Here is a 22,036-nt window from a genome sequence, read left to right as displayed (position 1 = left end):
AATAATGCAGCACAGACAATTAAATCTAACTGAACGACCTAAAAACGACACACATTGACAACATCAAAAATATTTCAGGGGAAAATATCCCCCCACCCAAAAAAAATAATAATTCATAAACCAAAGTCAAAACAAACTTGCTGGAAAACACATGTGTTTTGCAAAGACATAACAAACAAAAACCAAAGAGATAATACATGTGTTACAAACTCGATAAGGACACCCAAATGTACTCTCTTGCCGCCCCGCCCCCCCCACACACACAATCTTGCCTCTTTTTTAGGGCAAGGTAAAGAATGATATCTGCAACCTTTATGTAACATAACATAGATTTGTATGCTAATGAGGCAATTGAAAACACATGCGCAGTCCATGAAACACACAAAATGCAAGTTCACCCAATGTAGAGACTGAACTTCAAAGTGGGTACACCTGTTAACCACGTAAGACCTTTAGGTTTTGCGATTCGGCACTGCGTCGCTTTAACAGACAATTGCGCGGTCGTGCAACGTGGCTCCAAAACAAAATTGGCGTCCTTTTTTTCCCACAAATAGAGCTTTCTTTTGGTAATATTTGATATTTTTTGCGCTATAAACAAAAATAGAGCGACAATTTTGAAAAAAAATCAATATTTTTTACTTTTTGCTATAATAAATATCCCTCAAAAATATATAAAAAACATTTTTTTCCTCAGTTTAGGCCGATACGTATTCCTCTACATATTTTTGTTAAAAAAAAATCGCAATAAGCGTTTATCGGTTGGTTTGCGCAAAATTTATAGCGTTTACAAAATAGGGGATAGTTTTATTGCATTTTTATTATTTATTATTTTTTACTACTAATGGCGGCGATCAGCGATTTTTTTCGTGACTGCGACATTATGGCGGACACCTCGGACAATTGTGACACATTTTTGGGACCATTGTCATTTTCACAGCAAAAAATGCATTTAAAATGCATTGTTTACTGTGAAAATGACCATTGCAGTTTGGGAGTTAACCACCAGGGGGCGCTGAAGGGGTTATGTGTGACCTCATATGTGTTTCTAACTGTAGGGGGGTGTGGCTGTAGGTGTGCTATCATCGATTGTGTATCCCTATAATGTGACCACATGATTGATGACAGAGCCACAGTGAAGAACGGGGAAGCTGTGTTTACACACAGCTATCCCCGTTCTTCAGCTCCGGGACCGCGACCCACGGATGGGCACTAGCAGAGGACGTACCTGTACGTGCCTGTGCCCAGCCGTGCCATTCTGCCGACGTAAATGTGGCGGAGGCGGTCCTTAACCACTTGCCGTCGCCGCACCGTCATATTACGTCCACAAGGTGGCTCTCCTAGGCGAGACCACGTAAATGGACGTCCTGCCTTTTAGCCGCCACTAGGGGCGCGCGCGCGCGCCCCCCGCTCGCCCCCGACTCCCGTGCGTGTGCCCGGCGGGCGCGATCGCCGCCGGGCACCCGCGATTGCTCGGTACAGAGCGGGGAACGGGAGCTGTGTGTGTAAACACACAGCTCTCGTTCCTGTCAGCAGGGGAAATGCTGATCTTCGGTTCATACAATGTATGAACAGAAGATCAGTGTTTCCACTAGTGAGGCCACCCCCCCCCCCCACAGTAAGAACACACCCAGGCATACTTAACCCCTTCCCCGCCCCCTAGTGTTAACCCCTTCACTGCCAGTGGCATTTTTATAGTAATCTAATGCATTTTTATAGCACTGATCGCTATAAAAATGCCAATGGTCCCAAAAATGTGTCAAAAATGTCCGAAGTGTCCGCCATAATGTCGCAATACCGAAAAAAAAATCGCTGATCGCCGCCATTACTAGTAAAAAAAAATATTAATAAAAATGCCATAAAAATACCCCCTATTTTGTAAACGCTATAACTTTTGCGCAAACCAATCAATAAACGCTTATTGCGATTTTTTTTTATGAAAAATATGTAGGAGAATACGTATCGGCCTAAACTGAGGAAAAAAAATGTTTTTTTATATATTTTTGGGGGATATTTATTACAGCAAAAAGTAAAAAATATTCATTTTTTTCAAAATTGTCGTTCTATTTTTGTTTATAGCGCAAAAAATAAAAAACGCAGAGGTGATCAAATACCACCAAAAGAAAGCTCTATTTGTGGGGAAAAAAGGACGCCAATTTTGTTTGGGAGCCACGTCGCACGACTGCGCAATTGTCTGTTAAAGCGACGCAGTCCCGAATCGCAAAAAGTACTCTGGTCTTTGGGCAGCAATATGGTCCGGGGGGTAAGTGGTTAAGCGGTTAAGAAAGATCTTCAATTACTATCCCAAAAAAAACACTCTGAGCATGCCCAGAAACATCCAAGTGCTTTTCACACACAAAAAGCATCAAAAAAAAAAAAGTCTCTGAGCATGCTCAGACCAACCCAAATGCAGCTAGCACAAAAAAGCCACTCCCCTGTCCAAAATGAAGTACATCATCCAGCATGCTACAAAATTACAGATGGGACAAACCCCCCCCCCCCCAGTCCAGGGGGGGCAAACAAAGAGCCTAACATGGGCAAAAGTTTGACAACAAATACCACTGCAGGAACTGACTTTTGCGAGTCCCCACTCTTCTAGTTATTGGCCTTAAAATGGGTATGGGGGGGGGTCCAGGTCCCACCCTAAGGGACATATATCAATGTCAACAATTTGGAGAACCCCAAAAATGTAACAAGAAGAAATGCCTTTAACCACTTAAGGACCGAGCCTGTTTTTCAGACTGAGTGTTTACACATTAAAAACATTTTTTTGCTAGAAGATTATACATGCCCTAGAGAATAAAATGGCGGTCATTGAGACAACATTAAAGTCAGCCCAATTTTATTTATATTGTGAAAGATAATGTTACGCCCAGTAAATTGATACCCGACATGTCACGCTTCAAAATTGCGCCCGCTCCTGGAATGGCTTATGACTTTTACCCTTAGAAATCTCCATAGGCGACGTTTAAAAAAATTCTGCAGGTTGCATGTTTTTGTAGACGCTATAACTTATGCGCAAACCAATCAATACACGCTTATTGCGATTTTTTTTTTACCTAAACTGAGGGGAAAAAAATTGAGATTTTTTTATTATAGCAAAAAGTAAAAAATATAGAATTTTTTCAAAATTGTCGCTCTATTGTTGTTAATAGCGCAAAAAATAAAAAAACACATAGGTGATCAAATACCACCAAAAGAAAGCTATATTTGTGGGGGAAAAAAAGGACATCAATTTTATTTGGGAGCCACGTTACACGACCGCGCAATTGTCAGTTAAATCGACACAGTGCCAAATCGCAAAAAGTGCTCTGGTCTTTGAGCAGCCAAATGGTCTGGGGCTGAAGTCGACAAGCAGGCAGCCTTGAAAAGTCCTGTTCAGGGTTTACACATCTACCAGGCACCTTAATAGACATCTACTCCTCCTCCTGTCTCTTCCAGGTTTTCCACCTCTCCCTTTCAGTCAATTTAGTCTCACCTGGCACACCCAAGTCAGTACTCTGCAGTCTGGGAATAAAACAGGACCTGGAGATAAAGGTTGGTCATATGTATGTGGAGGCTGACAGTCAGTAGGCTTGCTCAGCCTGTAAATTAAGATGCTGATGTGTACATAGAGCTGAGACACGGCTAGGTTTTGTTTTGTTGAAAGTTTCATTTTTTCTCTGAAGCGTTGCACAGCACCTGGAAAGGGCACCAGTAAAGTCACCGCTGTTTGCCATAACATTACTGGACTGGTTTCATAGGCGTGCGCACAGGGTGTGCCTAGGCACACCCTAATCACCCTGTGTGGTGCAGATTGCACCAAAATATACTGCGTCAAAACGTGCACTAACGCACAGAAAAATACAGCATTAAATGGCACATAACACACTGAAATATACAACGTTAAACATGCACTAATGCACAGAAATATACTGCGTTAAGTGTGCAGTATCGCACTGGAATATACTGCGTTAAACATGCAGGAATGCACAGAAACATACTGCGTTAAACGTGCAGTAATGCACGGAAATAGACCCCTGATATTTCACCAAAGCTCCCTAATGGGGCTCCTAAAATAAAAAAATTGATTAAAAATATAAACTGCTGACACCATCCACCGCTCTGCTGACACTGTCCACTGCTCTGCTGACACCATTAGTATACTGTATATGCACATGCAAATATGTTTGATCTTTGGGGTGCACACCCTAATGCAAAAGGCTGTGCACACCTATGACTGGTTTTAAAATGCACACACTCTCTCATTGAGCATTTCATTGAACAATTTCAGTTTTCTATGAAAGGCGTGGACAGCTGTCATAAATTAAATATGTTTTTGCCCTACAATTTTAGAGCTGGTCTCCACCTTTTTACTGTCACATTTGACCAGTTAATGTGGGTCATGCTGGCTGGTCTGTATTAGTTTGCACTCAATGGGTGCGCTGTATAAAGACTGGCCTGTGGAGCCCTCCACAGGCTGGCCTGTGCAGCCCTCCACGGACCAGGCTGGCCTGTGCAGCCCTCCACGGACCAGGCTGGCCTGTGCAGCCCTCCACGGACCAGGCTGGCCTGTGCAGCCCTCCACGGACCAGGCTGGCCTGTGCAGCCCTCCACGGACCAGGCTGGCCTGTGCAGCCCTCCACGGACCAGGCTGGCCTGTGCAGCCCTCCACGGACCAGGCTGGCCTGTGCAGCCCTCCACGGACCAGGCTGGCCTGTGCAGCCCTCCACGGACCAGGCTGGCCTGTGCAGCCCTCCACGGACCAGGCTGGCCGGGGCATTTCTAGGTGGCAAAAAGACCAGGGGCTTCAGCCCGAAGTCCAAGGCTGGGAACCGGGGGGTGGTTTGTATGTGATGCAGGCTTTTCTTTTTTGGCTAGCACGTGACCTACATACACTGACGGTAGTGACCTACCTGCACTGACGGTAGTTACTGACCTACCTGACATTTACAAACACATTATTACACTGTTCTGACCTACCTCAGCTCAGCGGTGTCACAGCATCAAGCAGTCATTCCATCAGAGCTGAGGAGCCTGGCTGGAGGGGAGGAGAGCTGAGGAGCCTTGAGGAGAGGAAAGCCGCCCGGGCGCAGGGCCGGGATGTGGCACCGGTGCGGCGGCCGTATTGTAATTCCCACCTTCTGGAGCCAGTGCGGCACCTATGATCGATGTCCCACAGTCGCGGCATTGGACCAGTGGGACGTCCATCATAGGCATTGCGCAGGCTCCAGGAGGCGGGACCTGCTATGGGACTCGGCTACATTTGGTGGCGCTCGGGATCAAATCGATCCCGGCGCACGACACTCGCTCGAGGCTAATAATGCAGTCCTGCCACCGTGAGACTCTGGGCTTTACAGGGTCACATTCGGGGGTTCAGCCATGGCTAGCCACCACCTCCCGACACCCTTGTGGGCTGGGCTCTGGCCTGGGGAGCCGTCCACAGACTGGGGGGAGGGCTCTGGATGGAAGAAAGGAAAGGATGGTTACAACCAGCAGTACCAGGCTGGTGGTGTGGGGATGTAAGCTGGACACCTTGAAGCACACAGGTAAAAACTCTGCAGGGTTTTATTCCATAAGGTGAGCTGTACACAGTGTTCTATATAAGATAAGTTTGCCATGTACTATACTGTCTAAGGAAAGATGCATTGAATGAGGGGTTTATATGCATTAAATGGAGGATTGATATTTTGTATCAAATTTTGATTATTGATTATCCTATGTTTGTGTGTAACACTACTGAATACCGTTATTGAAGCTGATATTCAACGTAAGGTAGACAGGAATCTTTATCCCCATAATAATCTTGCCTTACATCTCATGCCTCGTAAACGCGACTGGTTTTCCTATCCGGAAAACTGCCATGACAGCTTTTGGCTGGGAATCCCAGCCGTGTGTATACTCCATCGCAGTATTCCCGACAGGAAAACTGCCGGGGGGGGGAACCAGTTCCCTCTCTCATGGCAGTTTTCCTGTCGGGAAACCCAGTCGTGTGTAGGGGGGGGGGGGGGGAAGTTACAGAGCAGGTTCTCGGTTTCCCGGCGGTAAAAAGTCCACCGGGAAACCAGTACGTGTGTACGAGGCTATACTTGCCAACTGTCCCAGATTTGCTGGGACAGTCATGCCTTTTACTAAACTGTCCCAGAACATATTCTGTGCCCTCCTGAACCCAGTATTGTGCCCTCTTGACCCCCCCCCCCTGTACTGTGCTCTTTGTATTGACTAGTCTTTGATCTATATAATGCTTTTCTTATGTAAAATCGATTTTATTGAAAGTACTAATGAATATATGTTTAAAGGGGTTGTAAAGCTTTGTGGGTTTTGTTTGTTTTTTTGTTTGTTTTGTGTTTTTTTGTTTTGTGTTTTGTTTTGTTTGTGGTGTTTGTTTTTTGTTTGTTTGTTTTTTTTACCTTAATGCATCCTATGCATTAAGATGAAAAAACACCTTGCAAATCCCCCCCAGCCCCCCGTTTTTACTTGCCTAATCCACGAAACTCTGTGTGGGCTTGTTCATACGATGGTTTCCCCCAGCTTGAGGTGGCTCGTCATTGTAGAGCGATGGCAGCTCAGCCATTGGCTCCTACTGCTGTCAATCAAATCAATGACATGGCGCAGCGGGGCCGAGTGATACAGTCGGTGGCTATAGCCACCGGCTGTATCACGGGAGCGCGCCCGCAAGCTAACCCCCTTGGGAGAGCACTCTCCCAAGAAGGGGGTTGGCTCTTGCGGGGAGGGACCCCAGAAGACCAGGATCGGGGCCACTCTGTGCAAAACGAACTGCACAGTGGAGGTAAGTATGACATGTTTGTTTATTTTAAAAAAATATATGTACTTTATTTCTTGGAAGTAGGTGTGTAAATTGGGGCAAGCTGGTAGGGGCCCCAGTGCATTACTTTGCCCAGGGGCCCATGATGCTCTTAAGACGGCCCTATAGTGCATTGTTGGTTCACTTACCTTTTTCCTTTGATTTCCCTTCTAAAAAATGTTATATATTTTTTTTCCCTTTGTCTGAATTTCTCACTTCCTGTTCCTCCTCCAGTAATCTTGCCCCCATCATGCGAGTCGTTCTGGCTGGGGGTTAGTCGGCGTACTTGCCCCCTCCCTTGGGTCTACATCCCTGACTCCCATGCCTGTGAATGTCTCCCCGCAGGGATGTAGTTCCAAGGGAGGGGGCAAGCACGCTGACTAACCCCCAGCTAAAACGGCTTGGATGATGGGGGCAAGCTTACTGAGGCGGAAGTGAGAAATTCAGGCCGGGGGGGGGGAATTTTTTTAGAAGGGAAAAGGTAAGTCAGGGGTGGCCAACCAGTGGCCCGTGGAGCCCTCTGATGTGGCCCGCGACCTCCTGCTCTGGAATGGCGGGTTGGCAAGTCCAGATCGCAGGTTGCCGACCCGTCATACCACAGTATCAGCGTTGTGAATGAAGCTGGTGATAGAGGAAGAAAGTGGCTGCGGAGGAGAGCCGCATAAGCCAATGCTTCCTCTACAGCACTGGCTTTTGCCACAGGTGGAGTCTATGGCAAAGTTCAGCTAACCCTCAGGATAGACACAGGTGCACTAAGCTGCACCCGCAGTGTGGGCAAACCACAGCACATCAGTGTGAAAGCAGTCTTCGGCCCTCTTCACATGACCAGCCCGACCAAATGGGACCCTCAATTCACCTCTATAGAGAGTCGGATGTCCGTTTACGCCCACCTACCTCCAATCCGAAAAACAGAAGGGAATTCGTCCCCTTCCATCAGGGGGCCTATAGAGTAGCCGTGACCTGTCATCTGCCCGCTCCGCTCATTGTGGCCCGCGGCTGGTTACCAAGTTGCTTAAGTGGCCCTCACTCTTCAAATGGTTGGGCACCCCTGAGGCAAGTGAACCAACAATGCGCCAGCTTAAAGGAACCTATTTGGGGGAAAAAAAACCTTTACAACCCCTTTAAGTCATCATTAATAGATGGATGCCTCTGTCCACACAAGCCAAGTTGATGATGGGATCCTCCCCACTGTACCATTGTGTTCTGACAGTGGGGAATCCTCAGTCAGAATACATTGATCAGTGCAGCAGCCAATTGGCTGCAGGCAGTGATCGATTGAAAGTATTCAATATTCCCATTTGATAGAAGCTAAACATTAGATTTGATTTCGCTCAAGTGGGAGCCGCCATAGATTCAGCTGTTCCCTGTTAAATTGCCAAATGCTGATCCATCTATGGCCAGCTTCAGTCTCGGCCTCATCCTGTGTAGGAATGTACAGAACTGGTTACTTGGTGTCAGACTTTAATTTTATTTCTCTCTTCTGTTGTCAGTGATGGCGTCTGCTGATCCGAGGAATGACCTGGAATGTTCCATCTGTCTTAACGGTGCTAAAGATCCTGTTACCCTGAAATGTGGGCACAGCTTCTGCCGGGACTGTATTGGCCATGTGTTGGATACACAGGAGGAGTCTGGAGGTTGTCCCTGTCCTGAATGCAGAGAAGAGTTCCAGGAGCGGCCTGAACTGTGGCGGAAAATAAAACTGCGTAACATAGTGGAGAATGTCCTGTCTGCTCAGCCAGATCAAGAGGATTTCGGGGTCTTCTGTACTTACTGTATTCACACTCCTGTACCGGCTGTAAAATCCTGTCTGCATTGTAAAGCTTCTTTGTGTGAAGATCACCTGAAAGTCCACAACAAGTCACCAGAACACGTCTTATGTGACCCCACCACTTCCCTGGAGAACAGGAAATGCTCCGTCCATCAGAAGACCCTGGAGTATTACTGCACCGAGGACTGCAGTCCGGATGGAGGACACCGAGTGGAGATTCTGGATGAGGCCTCTGAGATGAAAAAGAAACTGATAGATGTTCTGCAGAAACTGATGACCGAGAGAGAGGAGACGGAGAAAAGAGTCTATAATCTGCAGGAATGCAGGAGGAAAATACAAGGAAAAGCAGATGACGAAACAGAGAAAGTCACTGCCCTGTTCAGAGACCTCAGGAGACGTCTGGAAGACCTGGAGAAGAGAGTCCTGAGTGAGATCTCTGGGCAGGCAGAGCGGGTCTGTCTACCACTGTCTGATATGATCCAACAGCTGGAAATAAAGAAGGAAGAGCTGTCCAGGAAGATGGGGGACATTGAGGAGATGTGTAACATGAAAGATCCACTGACTGTCCTCCAGGAATCGGATACAGGGGACTTGTGTGAAACTGAAGATGGAGATGAGGGCAGAGAGAGACATGATAGACTTCTCCATGATGGAGGGGATCTGGATGTGGTGGGGATCTCTCACACATTACACACAGGCTTGTCTGATATCATGTCTGAGGTAAATGTACAGAAATGTTCAGACACACATGTCTCTCCGCCTTCTACTACAATGGGCAAAGTCCACATCAATGCTGGACCATCCAGGAGACGACCCCAACCCTCCGTGACTCTACATGACTTATTCTACCAGGTTGGAGGAGAATATATTGGGGCTGTACAGCCAACATCAGGGGTGTCGGGCTATAGAGACATATTACTGGATGTCGGCACATCTGGTTATTCTTTACATATATCTGATGACCGAAAAACTGCATCCTGGTTATCACCCTCACTTGTCCCTTTAAATATTTATCCCCTGCCAGCTACAGAGAGATTTCAGTGTCCTCAGGTGATGAGTAGTCAGAGTTTCTCCTCAGGAAAACATTGCTGGGAGGTGGATGTTGGTGGGTCCGAGTACTGGACAGTCGGGATGTGTTACCCCAGTATAGACAAGAAAGGAAACCGGTCACTGATTGGATGTAATAAGAAGTCCTGGGGTTTGGGGATGTTTGGGTGTAATCAATACACGGTAATACATAACAGTAATCAGACTCCAATACCCGGAAATTTCCCCATCAACCGAGTCGGCGTAGCTCTGTATTACGAGGCCGGGCAGATCTCCTTTTATGATCTGTGCAACCTGGTCCGACACCTCTACACCTTCACCACCACCTTCACCGAGCCCCTCCATGCTGGGATATATGTGTGGAGAGGGTGTGTAAAAATATGTAGGGGTAATTGGATGTGAGAAATCTGCCCAGAGGCTGGTGACATCACAAGGTGTAGGATTGGTTAAATACTCCACCACTAGGAGGAAGTAGTGGAGAAGAGCCAACGTTATTTATTGATTTTTGTTTTTAAAAGCTGCAGGCTCTGGGACCATCATCTTCATCCTAAACTTCACTACCTAGTGCAGGGATATGCAATTAGCGGACCTCCAGCTGTTGCCAAACTACAAGTCCCATCATGCCTCTGCCTCTGGGTGTCGTGCTTGATGCTGTCGGTCTCGCTATGCCTCATGGGACTTGTAGTTTGGCAACAGCTGGAGGTCCACTAATTTCATATCCCTGCCCTAGTGTGTCGCTGACCGGGAACAAGCATGAAGGAGGTCAGAATGTTAAGGTTTCACTGGTTGCATGCTTGTTTTGGGTAAGTGAAGCACAAGGTAGTGTAGGAGGTTGGGATGACGGCCCTGGAGATGACACCTTTTGTAGTGTATCTGTAGCCAAAATGCAATGTTTTAAGTTTTGGATGGAATGGGGAAGGATTAGAATTGTCTGGTGGTTTATTGTGCTATTTGAGGCTTTAGTAAAGATTACTCCTCACTTCCTGTCCTGCTGATAGAATTTTACCAGACAGGAAGTGAGGGGAATTCTCCCACAACAACACGGACAGAAATAAAATGCATTTCTGTATAGCGTAGGGGAAGGATGAGAACTCCTCTAATGCTCCGTACACACTGCCGGAATTTCTGATGGGGGGGGGGGGAGTCAGATGGGAGCTTTTCATCGGATATTCCGACTGTGTTTATGCCCCGTCGGACTTTCCGACTGACTTGGATAGAAAGCATGTTCTCTATTTTTTGAGGTTTGCCCAGTCAAAAGTCTGACCGTGTGTATGTGGCATAAGGTGTGTGTGTGTGTGGGGGGGGGCACTTCTGTCTATGTCCCTGTTGGAATTTTTCCTTTATATGTTGCCACCAGGGCGGGAAGTAAAGGAAAATCTTTATTGGGGCACTTGGCAGTAAAAATCTGACTGTCGGCAGCAATATCGCATACACTTTATTTTTTGCACCATTATATATTTTGCACCAAAGTACTCTACAATCTATATGTTTATTTGCTGGGTTCACTGGATACACTCGCATGCACTCTCCGCAGCAAATATGGGGAAAAAATTCACTTTTCTATATTTAGTATATTGTGCGGCACTGTTCCTTTAACCAGTTCCCGAATGCCCCGACAGCTTTTTATCCAGGACTTCATTAGAGAGATTCCCCTTGGGCCTTGTTCACGTTAGGCATATCAGTGGGTGCCCCCATGTGAGGAACATGTTTACCCCACACAGGTATATGCAATTAGCGGACCTCCAGCTGTTGCAAAATTACAAGTCCCAACATGCCTCTGCCTCTGGCTGTCTGAGTCTTGCTATGCCTCATGGGACTTGAAGTTCCGCAACAGCTGGAGGTCTGCTAATTGCATGTCCTTGCCTTAGGTCATGGGTGTTCAACCTGTGGCCCTCCCAGCTGTTGCTCCCATCATACCTCTGCCTTTTGGGAGTCATGCTTGTGACTGTCAGTCTTGCAATTCCTCATGGGGATTTGTAGTTCTGCAACAGCTTGAGCACCCATGCCTTATGTGTTCCTTGCATCCCTGTGCAGGCTGTCCCATAGCTATGTATTGGGATTCAGCTGCTGCTCCCAATGTGACCTTTTTATATGGCTGATGGTGTACAGATCTGAATGCAAACTGTGTGTGTTCAGGACCATTCACCCACACACATTCAATTGGGAGCAATGTCTGTGCAGCTGCTGTGCCCCAATTGACATCAATGGGACTGTCTGCATGGGGGTGCACAGGACAGCTGTGCGTTCCCATGTGGGTAGACATGGCCCTCACATGGGGCATGCATTGATACGCCCGGGGTGAACGAGGCCTTGCCTAACAAGGATTGTAATTACTGTATTTATTGGCGTTTAACACTCACTTTTTTTTTTTACCCTGAAACTTCCCTCTTAAAGTTAGGGTGCGTCTTATTCGCCGATTAAATACGGTACTTCCCGCTCCATTGAAAGTAAGAAACAATAGGCTTTTGTCCTGACGCACTGATATCCAATGGAAATTCCTAACCTTCCTCATAGATTCCTTTACATGAAAATCCATTTAACTGATTAGATATTACCTCCATGTTTTTTTTGTTTTGTTTTTCTCTTCATTTGATAAATATTAAATTGCTATTGCTAAATGAATATAGGCTAATGTTGGGATCTTTGTATAATAAAGGATTTATTTTCTATAATAACTGCAGAAAGATGTGATTCTTCTCCAGATCCTTGGAAGGTTCTCTTGTAGAACATGGGAGACAGTTGGTCACTTTAATGGACAATGAGGTATTTGGAAGTCTTGAAGTCTCATGTACACCAAGTCCAGTGATCTGCAATTTTCCGCACATCAAAAAAATGCAACGTTTTATTGTGCAGGTAGAATGCTTATTCGGTTTAAGGACCGCCTCCTGCACATATACGTCGGCAGAATGGCACGGCTGGGCACAAATACGTACCTGTACGTCCTCTTTAGGTGCCCAGCCGTGGGTCGCGGGAGTGCGCCCATGACCTGGTCCGAAGCTCCGTGGCCACGGGACCCGCGGACCCAATCGCCGCCGGAGTCCCGCGATCGGTCCCGAAGCTGAAGAACGGGGAGAGCTGTGTGTAAACACGGCTTCCCCGTTTTTCACTGTGTCGTTGTCATTGATCGTGTGTTCCCTGATATAGGGAAAGGCGATCAATGACGTCACACGACCAGCCCCACCCCCCCTACAGTTAGAAACCTATATGAGGTCACACTTAACCACTTCAGCACCCCCTAGTGGTTAACTCCCAAACTACAATTGTCATTTTCACAGTAAACAATGCCTTTTTTGCTGTGAAAATTACAATTGTCCCAAAAATGTGTCAAATTGTCCGATGTGTCCGCCATAATGTCGCAGTCACGAAAAAAATTGCCGCCATTAGTAGTAAAAAAAAATAATAAAAATGCAATAAAACTATCCCTTTTTTTTTTTTTTTTGTAAACGTTATTGCGCAAACCAATCGATAAACGCTGATTTTTTTTTTTATTTTTTTTTTTTTTTTTACCAAAAATAGGTAGAAGAATACGTATCGGCCCAAACTGAGGGGAAAAAAGTTTTTTTAAAATATATTTTTGGGGGATATTTATTATAGCAAAAAGTAAAAAATATTGCATTTTTTTTTTTTTTTTTTTTTTCAAAATTGTCGCTCTATTTTTGTTTATAGCGCAAAAAAAAACCGCAGAGGTGATCAAATACCACCAAAAGAAAGCTCTATTTGTGGGGAAAAAAGGGCGCCAATTTTGTTTGGAAGCCACGTCGCACGACCGCGCAATTGTCAGTTAAAGCGACGCAGTGCCGAATCGCAAAAACTGGCCGGGTCCTCTACCTGCATTTTAGGCCGGGTCTTAAGTGGTTAAAAAATAAAAAATGTAGTATTCAGAAGCAGCAGAATTTTTGAAAGGTCATTTGCTTTTGAAGGCATGAGCTACCAATTTGGCTTTTTTTGTCTCCATACTTAATTTTGTCATTCATCCAGAGCATCATGTCGGTATATTTTCTATTATGATATACATGATTGGTCAGCGGCTCCCCAAGTAATGAAGACATGGTTAAGATGTGTGTAGATGAATCTCTAGAGAAAAGCCCAGACATGGCAGCTCCAATCCCAACCGGTCCTTTAATCTTTATGAATATATTTTTATATTGATTTCATGTTTTTTATCATTTTTATTTTTCTCCCCCATTTTAACTAACTTTTTAACTAAACCTATTGGTGTACAATATTAGAAATAAGACCTACTGGTAAAAAACCCACAGCCAATGTTACTTTTTTTTTCCTCAATAAATATCTGGTTAGTACTCCATGTACTCAAGCTAGAATTGGATAACAAAAATATATAAAACAAAAAAATGCAATTTTCTAGTTAGTTAATATGGTGAAAAGTTTAATGTTAAAACCCAGTAAAGTTTTAAAATATTTGGGTTTCAGCATGTTTAATCTCATCATCTGTTCTCTAAAAAAAAAAAAAAAGGGGAAAAAATTTATATGCTAATTGGTAAGAACAATGTGGGGTTATTTGCACACTTCCATTAGAAGTCGGCCAATGGAAAGCCTTCATTTTCTGCCTTTTGCCTACCCATCTCCCTTGTATAAAGCGGCACTCTCCCTCCTCTGATCAGTGACTACTTCCAGAGATTTCGGTATACTTGTCTATTGCAGCCTAGCTGGAGATTTGGTGACGTTGTCCGGTGTTTATCTGCAGAGGAAAAGAATATTCAGAAAAACAAATCCAACTACATCACCGCTGGATCCCCACCACATCAAGGTAAGGTCACTTTCATCTAACCAATCAGTGTATCTTCATTAAAGTGGAGGTTCACCCTATAAAACATTTCTAACACTAAATCTAGCCCAGTCCTGCATATAAGATGACACTGACCTTTTTTTTCCTTTGCCGTAGATAGCGTTAAGTCGTGGAATTCACCGCGGCTTCCGGGTAGGGAATCCCGCGGGAGTGGGCGTTCCTATTGTCATGCCAATTGATTGACATGCTAAAGGACGGCGCACACAGCGCGTCACGACTTCCCGAAAGAAGCTCGGGTCGGCTCTGGCTCTGCTCTATTCGGTGCCAGTGCGCAGGCGCCGAATAGAGCCAAGCTGACCCGAGCTTCCTTCGGGAAGTCGTGACGCGCTGTGTGCGCCGTCCTTTAGCATGTCAATCAATTGGCATGACAATAGGAACGCCCACTCCCGCGGGATTCCCTACCCGGAAGCCGCGGTGAATTCCACGACTTAACGCTATCTACGGCAAAGGAAAAAAAAGGTCAGTGTCCTCTTATATGCAGGACTGGGCTAGATTTAGTGTTAGAAATGTTTTATAGGGTGAACCTCCACTTTAAATAATAAACATTTTTTATAGTAATTCTCCAGAGATGTACGAGGCATATGTAATATTTAAAAAGCTATATATGAATAACTGATAAAATGGGCAATGGGTTGAGGTTCAGGATAATGTGTAATACAATGGATACAGAAGACAGGATAGACATTGGAGGCTTGCCATGATCCGTCTAATGGAAACAGTTTTTAATGCAGGATATGTAATATAAATTGAGGCCCAGATTCTGGTAGAATAGCGTAAAACTGCGGCGGCGTAACATATGTCATTTACGTTACGCCGCCGCAAGTTTTACAGGCAAGCGCTTTATTTTCAAAGAACTTGCCTGTAAAGTTGCGGCGGCGTAGCGTAAATTCCCCCGGCGCAAGTCCGCCTAATTCAAATGAGCCGGGTAGGGGGCGTGGATCATTTAAATTAGGCGCGTACTGTGCATGCGCCGTCCCTAAAATTTCCCGACGTGCATTGCGCTAAATGACGTCGCAAGGACGTCATTTGTTTCGACGTTAACGTAAATAGCGTCCAGCACCATTCACGGACGACTTACGCAAACAACGTAAAATTTCGACGCGGGAACGACGGCCATACTTAACATTGGTTGCCCCTCATATAGCAGGGGCAGCTTTATGCGTCGCAAATCTAACGTAAACGTCGTAACTTCACTGCGTCGACCGCACGTACGTTCGGGAATTTGCGTATTTTGCTAATTTGCATACACGACGGGGAGAACAATGGAGGCGACACCTAGCGGTGAAAAAAAAATTGCATTTAGGATCCAACAGCTTAAGAGCCTTACGCCTGTTGGATCTAATGGTTATCTATGCGTAACAGATTCTAAGAATCAGTCGCATAGATACGACGGCCCAGATTAGGACTTACGACGGTGCACATTGCGTTACGCCGTCGTAAGCCCTTTCAGAATCTGAGCCTGAGGCTTTAATTTGTGTGATGTAATACAAAGCGAAATGTGTTTTGGTAGCCAAGTAATGTACATGTAGCGCCCCTCTTTACTTTCAGTACGGGCACTACGCTAAAGTTAGTGGGGAATGGGAGAGTTATTTTTCTCCCATTCATAAGTTTGTTAAATTTTGGGCTGCTGTCATTCCAGAACTGTTCTGTAGGTCAGTCTGCGCTCCAGGGATGCGATCCCATCCCTGGGTGACAGTTGGCGCTAGAGGGTTTCTGGCAGAGCCACTTTTCCCCAGCAGCCAATTAGAGGAGTTTTCCCTCACGGAGCATGCTGGGGGAGAGTATATCTGTGGCAGACGCCATTTGTTGTTGGTCCTCGCGGGTTCCAGGTGCGGCACCTATCTTCAGGGTGTGCGCACATCGCGGACCCCACCACTATGGCCTACCTGGCCTGGGGTCGCGCGCTACGCGGAGTTCCAGACTCTGGGTCCTTCTGGCTTGGAGTGACTGATGCTACTAAGGGGCCCCAGTGACTTACTGGGTCCCCCGTCTACTGAGGAGATCCCAGGCTGTATGCCGTTCGGTGGGGGGTCGGCTTGAGGAGAACCCGGAGGCAGGTTATCCAAAAGGGCTTGAATGAACCATCGGGGATCTGGTGACCGGACATTGACAGGTACACTTGCACTGTCAACCGGTGACCCTAACGCTAATTACTGGGAGGATTCGCTCAATCATTTAGCTCATCCAAGTACTAGGCCTGTGGCAGAGGCCTGTTTCTCCCAGCAACCGGCTGCCAGGCCTGTGGCAGGGGTCTGTCCAGGGGCACTTCACCCACTCTGGCTGGAGTGGCGACGAACTGTATTACTGCAGAAAGCAGGATTGCTTTCCTTCTATTCAAAGCCAGATACCGCAAAGTTCCTTTACTTCATCAACCTTTCCTATCTACCTTTAGTTGATGTTGGGCCAAGAAATAAAGCATTCAGAAAACGTTACCTAATAAGTGGACATTCGCTTATTGCTCTACTCGCTACCTTCACCCCTAGACAACACATAACGGTAACTTAATACGCCGATCCCAAAACAATCAGCGGCGCCTGAGGGGGTAGCGCTGCATATACAAAACATCAAATATTGTACAGTGTATATAAACGCTACATGTTGACACAGCATCCACGGTGAGATTGTCTTGAATGATGGTTGTATATTGGCAGATGGATGTACTCTTATCTATAACTGTAAATAATATATTTTCCACAATGTATAAAAATACTAATGTTTTTCTTGGTTTTTAGTTTTGTGACATATTCCATATACATCGTTTAATAAATGATGTGCCCATGTATGGCTCCTGAGGAAGCGGACACCAAGTAACCGCAAAACATGCAACATGTAGAGTTTATATAAACTGCACAATATTTGATGTTTTGTATACATCATTGTTAATAACAAGCTGATTTATGGTTGTCACAGTCAATATTTTATTGTAAATGTTTAGAAATGTACTTTGTAACAAAAAATATATTTTACATTATAAATTTGACTGTCTATCAGTTGTTCATACGATGCCATTATAGTCCAATGCAGCCTCCCATTTCTTTACAATTGTTCATATGAGTAGTTACTCCTCCTGTGCACTGGGTGGGGCACTTGAATTTTCTCCGTACAGAAAAATACCTGCTGATCCTGCCAGAAATCCAGTGAGCTCCTAAATTCCTGTTTTGAACGGACCACACTGGAGGAGTTATGCAAATATTCAACTTGGAGGGCCGACGTCCGTTTTGGTATTTATGGAGACTTCTTGCATATGCCTTTTTTTTATATTTTAAACCATTAAAACTGTCCTTGATAAATTTGTTAATATATGTTTCATTCTAGACCATGAGATATACATTTTGTCCTACTGCAAAATCTCTTCTGCTCGTCCTGAGGAAGCCCCAAAGGCAAAACGCGTAGACTATGCACAGAGGATATTTCCTACATCATATATCCTATATGGTTTATTTTTTATTTAAGTTGTTTATGTATACATTTTTGTAATAAAATGTATGTATTTTTGATATTCCCGCCTTGCCTCAAAAGTCGGTTCGTTCAATTACTGCAATTTGAGTAATTTTATTTTTCTCATGTCTTCGCTATTTACGGATGTTGACACATGTGAGTGCTTCTCCCCCCCCCATATATATATTTTTTTGATTCGCAAATATTCAAATGTCTTGGAGGATGTCAGTCTGGCGGAGGGGTGTAATTAAATAAATGTTTCTTTTAAAATGTATATTGTAATGGTATTTGTGTGGGGTGTGTTTTTTTTTTTTTATTTTTTTTTTTTTTTTTAATCCTAGTCAATGGTATTGTGAAAATCTCTTCTAGATAAAAGAAGAAAACGCCAAGGCCCTGCAAGGCCTATATGACATTTAAATTGCTTGGTGACTCTGTGATATAAACAACTCTAATTCCTCCTGGACAACAATGGTGTGTTACTGGTAGATGTGAGTTCCATAGGGAGGATAAATAAAATGGAGGCACTATAAACTGAAATCCCAGTCTATAGTATCGGACCAATGAACATATAGCTGCTCTGCTACCAATTCACCACCCCAAAGATTTAAAACAAAAATTGTATAAAAGTGATGGGTAGAGATGAACCAACCACACCTGGGTGGTGTTTGGACAGGGTTCAGTGAACAGGTCTGTGTACCTAATCCAAACCCCTTTGAAGTCAATGGGAGCCAATTGTACATGGTTCTGGCCATTTTCGGAGCTAATGGGCAAGGGAATATGAAAAATATCGGGGGGGGGGGGGGGTTGGGCACTGACCTTGGAGACATGTACCAAAGAATTTTTCTTCCATGTGTTGCATAACTGGGCACTGCCTTTGGGAAATTTAGCAAAGAAAAAAAAAAGCTAAATGAGCTTTTACTAAAGCTCTTCCCAGCCATATTGAATTTTTAAACTTTAATAGCTGGTAAGACTCAGTAATAGATTCAGTAAGACTTACGATGGCGTATCAGTAGATACGCCGTCGTAAGTCCGAATGCGCGCCGTCGTATATTTAAAGGGTCACTAAAGGAATTTTTTATTTATTTTTTGCTAAATGGTTTCCTTTTACCTTACTGCAGTCCTGGTTTCATGTCCTCATTGTTCGTTTTTGCTCTGTTGCTGTAATTCTGCTCTGTTCTGGACACTTCCTGGTTGTCTGTTTCCTGATCACCACAGTACTGGGAGATTCTAGTTTCCGTTTCCAAACCAATACTGCTCTATGGGTCTGTCCAGCACAGAGGCATCAAAAAACTAAGCTAGATGCAAAAACGAAACTGAAACTAGGAGGTACATTATATGATTGATTTTTATCTATTTGTAATCGTTTTTAAAAGGAATCAGTTAACTTTTATGTTTCTATACCCTGTAAACAGTCATTTCAGCTAAAGAAATGTTTTCCTTTAGTGACCCTTTAAGCGTATTCTGGAAACCAGATACGCTTAAATTTGGCTAAGATACGACCGGCGTAAGTCTCCTATGCCGTCGTATCTTATGTGCATATTTACGCTGGTTGCTAGGGGCGTGTACGTGGATTTACGCGTCGGATATGCAAATGACCTAGATACGTCGATTCACGAACGTACTTGCGCCCGATATGCTGTTTACGTAAGGCGTTTTTCCGGCGTAAAGATAAACCACCAAAAAGATGGTGCAGCCCATCCAAGGTATGGACGACGGAACAGCTGTCGTATTATACGTCGTTTGCGTAAGCGTACGTGAATGGGGCTGGGCGTAGGTGACGTTCACGAAAGCAATGAGTATTTGCGATGTGATTCTGAGCATGCGCCGTACCAACGGCCCTCATTTACATGGGGTCACGGTTAATTTAAATGAAGCCCGCCCACTACATGCCTACTTTGAATTAGGCGGGGTTACGCCGGGCCATTTGCGCTAGGCCGACATAACTTGGGGATAACCCATTTTAAAAGTCAGCAGCTACAAAAAGTGTAGCTGCTGGCTTTTAATAAACAGACACTTACCTGCTCCACGGCTCCAGCGACGCGCCGGATGGGGCTCCGCTCCTCGCCCCCCTCCTCACCGGCCGGCGTCTTCATACTCTTTGTGGGCACCCAGCCGTGACAGATTTCGGCTTCACGGCCGGGCACCCACTGCACATGCGTGAGCGGCACGGCCCGGCGAGGCGCCGTCTGATTGGACAGGCGATCGCCTAGGACCTGTCGTGTGTCCTAAGCGATCGCCTACAGCAACCTCTTCCTGTAGGTGATAAAGCTTAATCGCCTAGGCGATTAGGCTTAATCGTCTACCCGGAAGGAGGAAGTGGGACAGGAAGTCCCACTCCTCCTGAAGCCCCCACTCCCCCCCCCCCCCCCAAAAAAAAATTACATGCCAAATGTGGCATGTAAGGGGGTGAGGAGTGGGATAAGCGGAAGTTCCAAATTTGGGTGAAACTCCGCTTTAACCACTTTGTACCCTGGCCAATTCCGATACTTCTTCTACATTTTTAAAAATCATCATTACTCATGAACTATATTAAAACATTTATACATGTATTTTTTAAGCAGAGACCCTAGGGAATAAAATGGCAAGTTGTTGCAACTTTTTATGTCACACTGTATTCGTACTTCAAATTTTTTTTTTGGGGGGGGGGGGGGTGAATAATTAAAAAAAAATGGAAAAAAAAATTGTGTGGTTTATTTTTTTTTTATTGTATACTTTCCCTTTTTTAATTTTTGATCACTTTTATTTATAGCAAGTTTGAAAAAAGACACAAGTCCAATCATTTCAACCATAACAAAAAAAAAAAAAACATACAATCCCATATTTCCAATTCACAGTTGATTCAGAGGAATGTGAAAAAAAAACCCCAGCAGAGCATGATCCAATTTTGCTACGGCAGGGGAACAAATTACTTCCTGATCCCCCGAGAGGCAATTGGATTTTCCCCGGGTCAACTTTACCTATAAATGTCAGTACTTCTGTACATTTAGGAAAGAATCCAGACCTTTCTTAAAGCAATCTACTGAGCTTTCCAGAACCACCTCTGGAGGGAGTCTTTTCCACATCTCTTAGGCCTCATACAGACGACCGGACCGGTCCGATGAAAACGGTCCGCCGGACCGTTTTCATCGGACATGTCTGCTGCCAGATTTTGGTCTGATGTGTGTGTACACACCATCAGACCAAAATCCCTGCAGACAGCAAACGCGGTGACGTGGCCGCGACGACGTGCGCGACCCTGGAAGTTCAATGCTTCCACGCATGCGTCGAATCACTTTGACGCATGCGGGGGATTTCGGCCCAGCGGACATGTCTGATGAGTCGTACAAACCATCGGACATGTCCGACGGACAGGCTTCCAGCGGACATGTTTCTTAGCATGCTAAGAAACATTTGTCCGCTTGGCCGGAAAACTGTCCAGTTTCAGCGGACATGTTCGGTCATGTGTACGAGGCCTTACTGTGAAGGAACCTTTCCGTATTTGAAGATGAAATCTCTTTTCCTCTAGACGTAAAAAGTGCCCCCTTCTCCTCCAGTGTTGACTGTAAAGTGAATAACTCCACCAAGTTCATGATATGGACCCCTTTTATATTTGTACATGTTGATTATATCCCACCTTCTCAAGAGTGAATAAATTCAGTTCCTCATAGCTGAGCTCCTCCATACCTCTTATCAGTTTGGTTGCCCTTCTCTGCACTCTCTTTAGTTCCCTGATATCCTTTTTGAGAACTGGGGCCCAAAACTGAACTGCATATTTCAGATGAGGTCTTACTAATGATTTGTACAGGGGGGAAAAATTATATCTCTCTCTCTGGAGTCCATACCTCTCTTAATACAAGAAAGGACTTTGCTTGCTTTGGAATCCGCAGCTTGGCATTGCATGCTATTATTGAGCTTATGAACCCCCAGATCTATCTCTACTATGGATCCCCCCAGTTGTACTACCCCTAGTATGTATGATGCATATTCTTAGCCCCCAAGTGCATAACTTTACATTCATCAACATTAAACCTCATCTGCCACATAGTCGCCCAATCAGACAGAGCATTGAGGTCGGCTTGTAAATTGGAGACATCCTGTAATGACGTTATTCCACTGCATAGCTTGGTGTCATCTGCAAAGACAGATATGTTACTTTGGATCCCAGACCCAATATAAATTATAAATATATTAAAAAGTAAGGGTCCCACCACTGAAC

General features: G+C 45.0%; 1 protein-coding gene across 1 annotated transcript; it reads left to right on the top strand.

Moving 5' to 3' along the window:
* Positions 1-3,432: 3,432 nt before the first annotated feature.
* On the top strand, positions 3,433-10,179 carry LOC120924646 (E3 ubiquitin/ISG15 ligase TRIM25-like). Its single transcript, XM_040335651.1, has 2 exons — positions 3,433-3,534; positions 8,272-10,179. The coding sequence occupies exon 2, from the start codon at positions 8,274-8,276 to the stop codon at positions 9,996-9,998; it is 1,725 nt and encodes a 574-aa protein (XP_040191585.1). The 5' UTR covers positions 3,433-3,534; positions 8,272-8,273; the 3' UTR covers positions 9,999-10,179.
* Positions 10,180-22,036: the final 11,857 nt, after the last annotated feature.

Source organism: Rana temporaria, chromosome 1 (assembly GCF_905171775.1).
Source record: "Rana temporaria chromosome 1, aRanTem1.1, whole genome shotgun sequence".
NCBI lineage: Eukaryota > Metazoa > Chordata > Amphibia > Anura > Ranidae > Rana > Rana temporaria.
This window is presented reverse-complemented; position numbering and strand designations above follow the sequence as displayed.

Coding starts and splice junctions, on each gene's coding strand:
- LOC120924646 (XM_040335651.1), top strand. CDS start 8,274: ATGGCGTCTGCTGATCCGAGGAATGACCTGGAATGTTCCATCTGTCTT.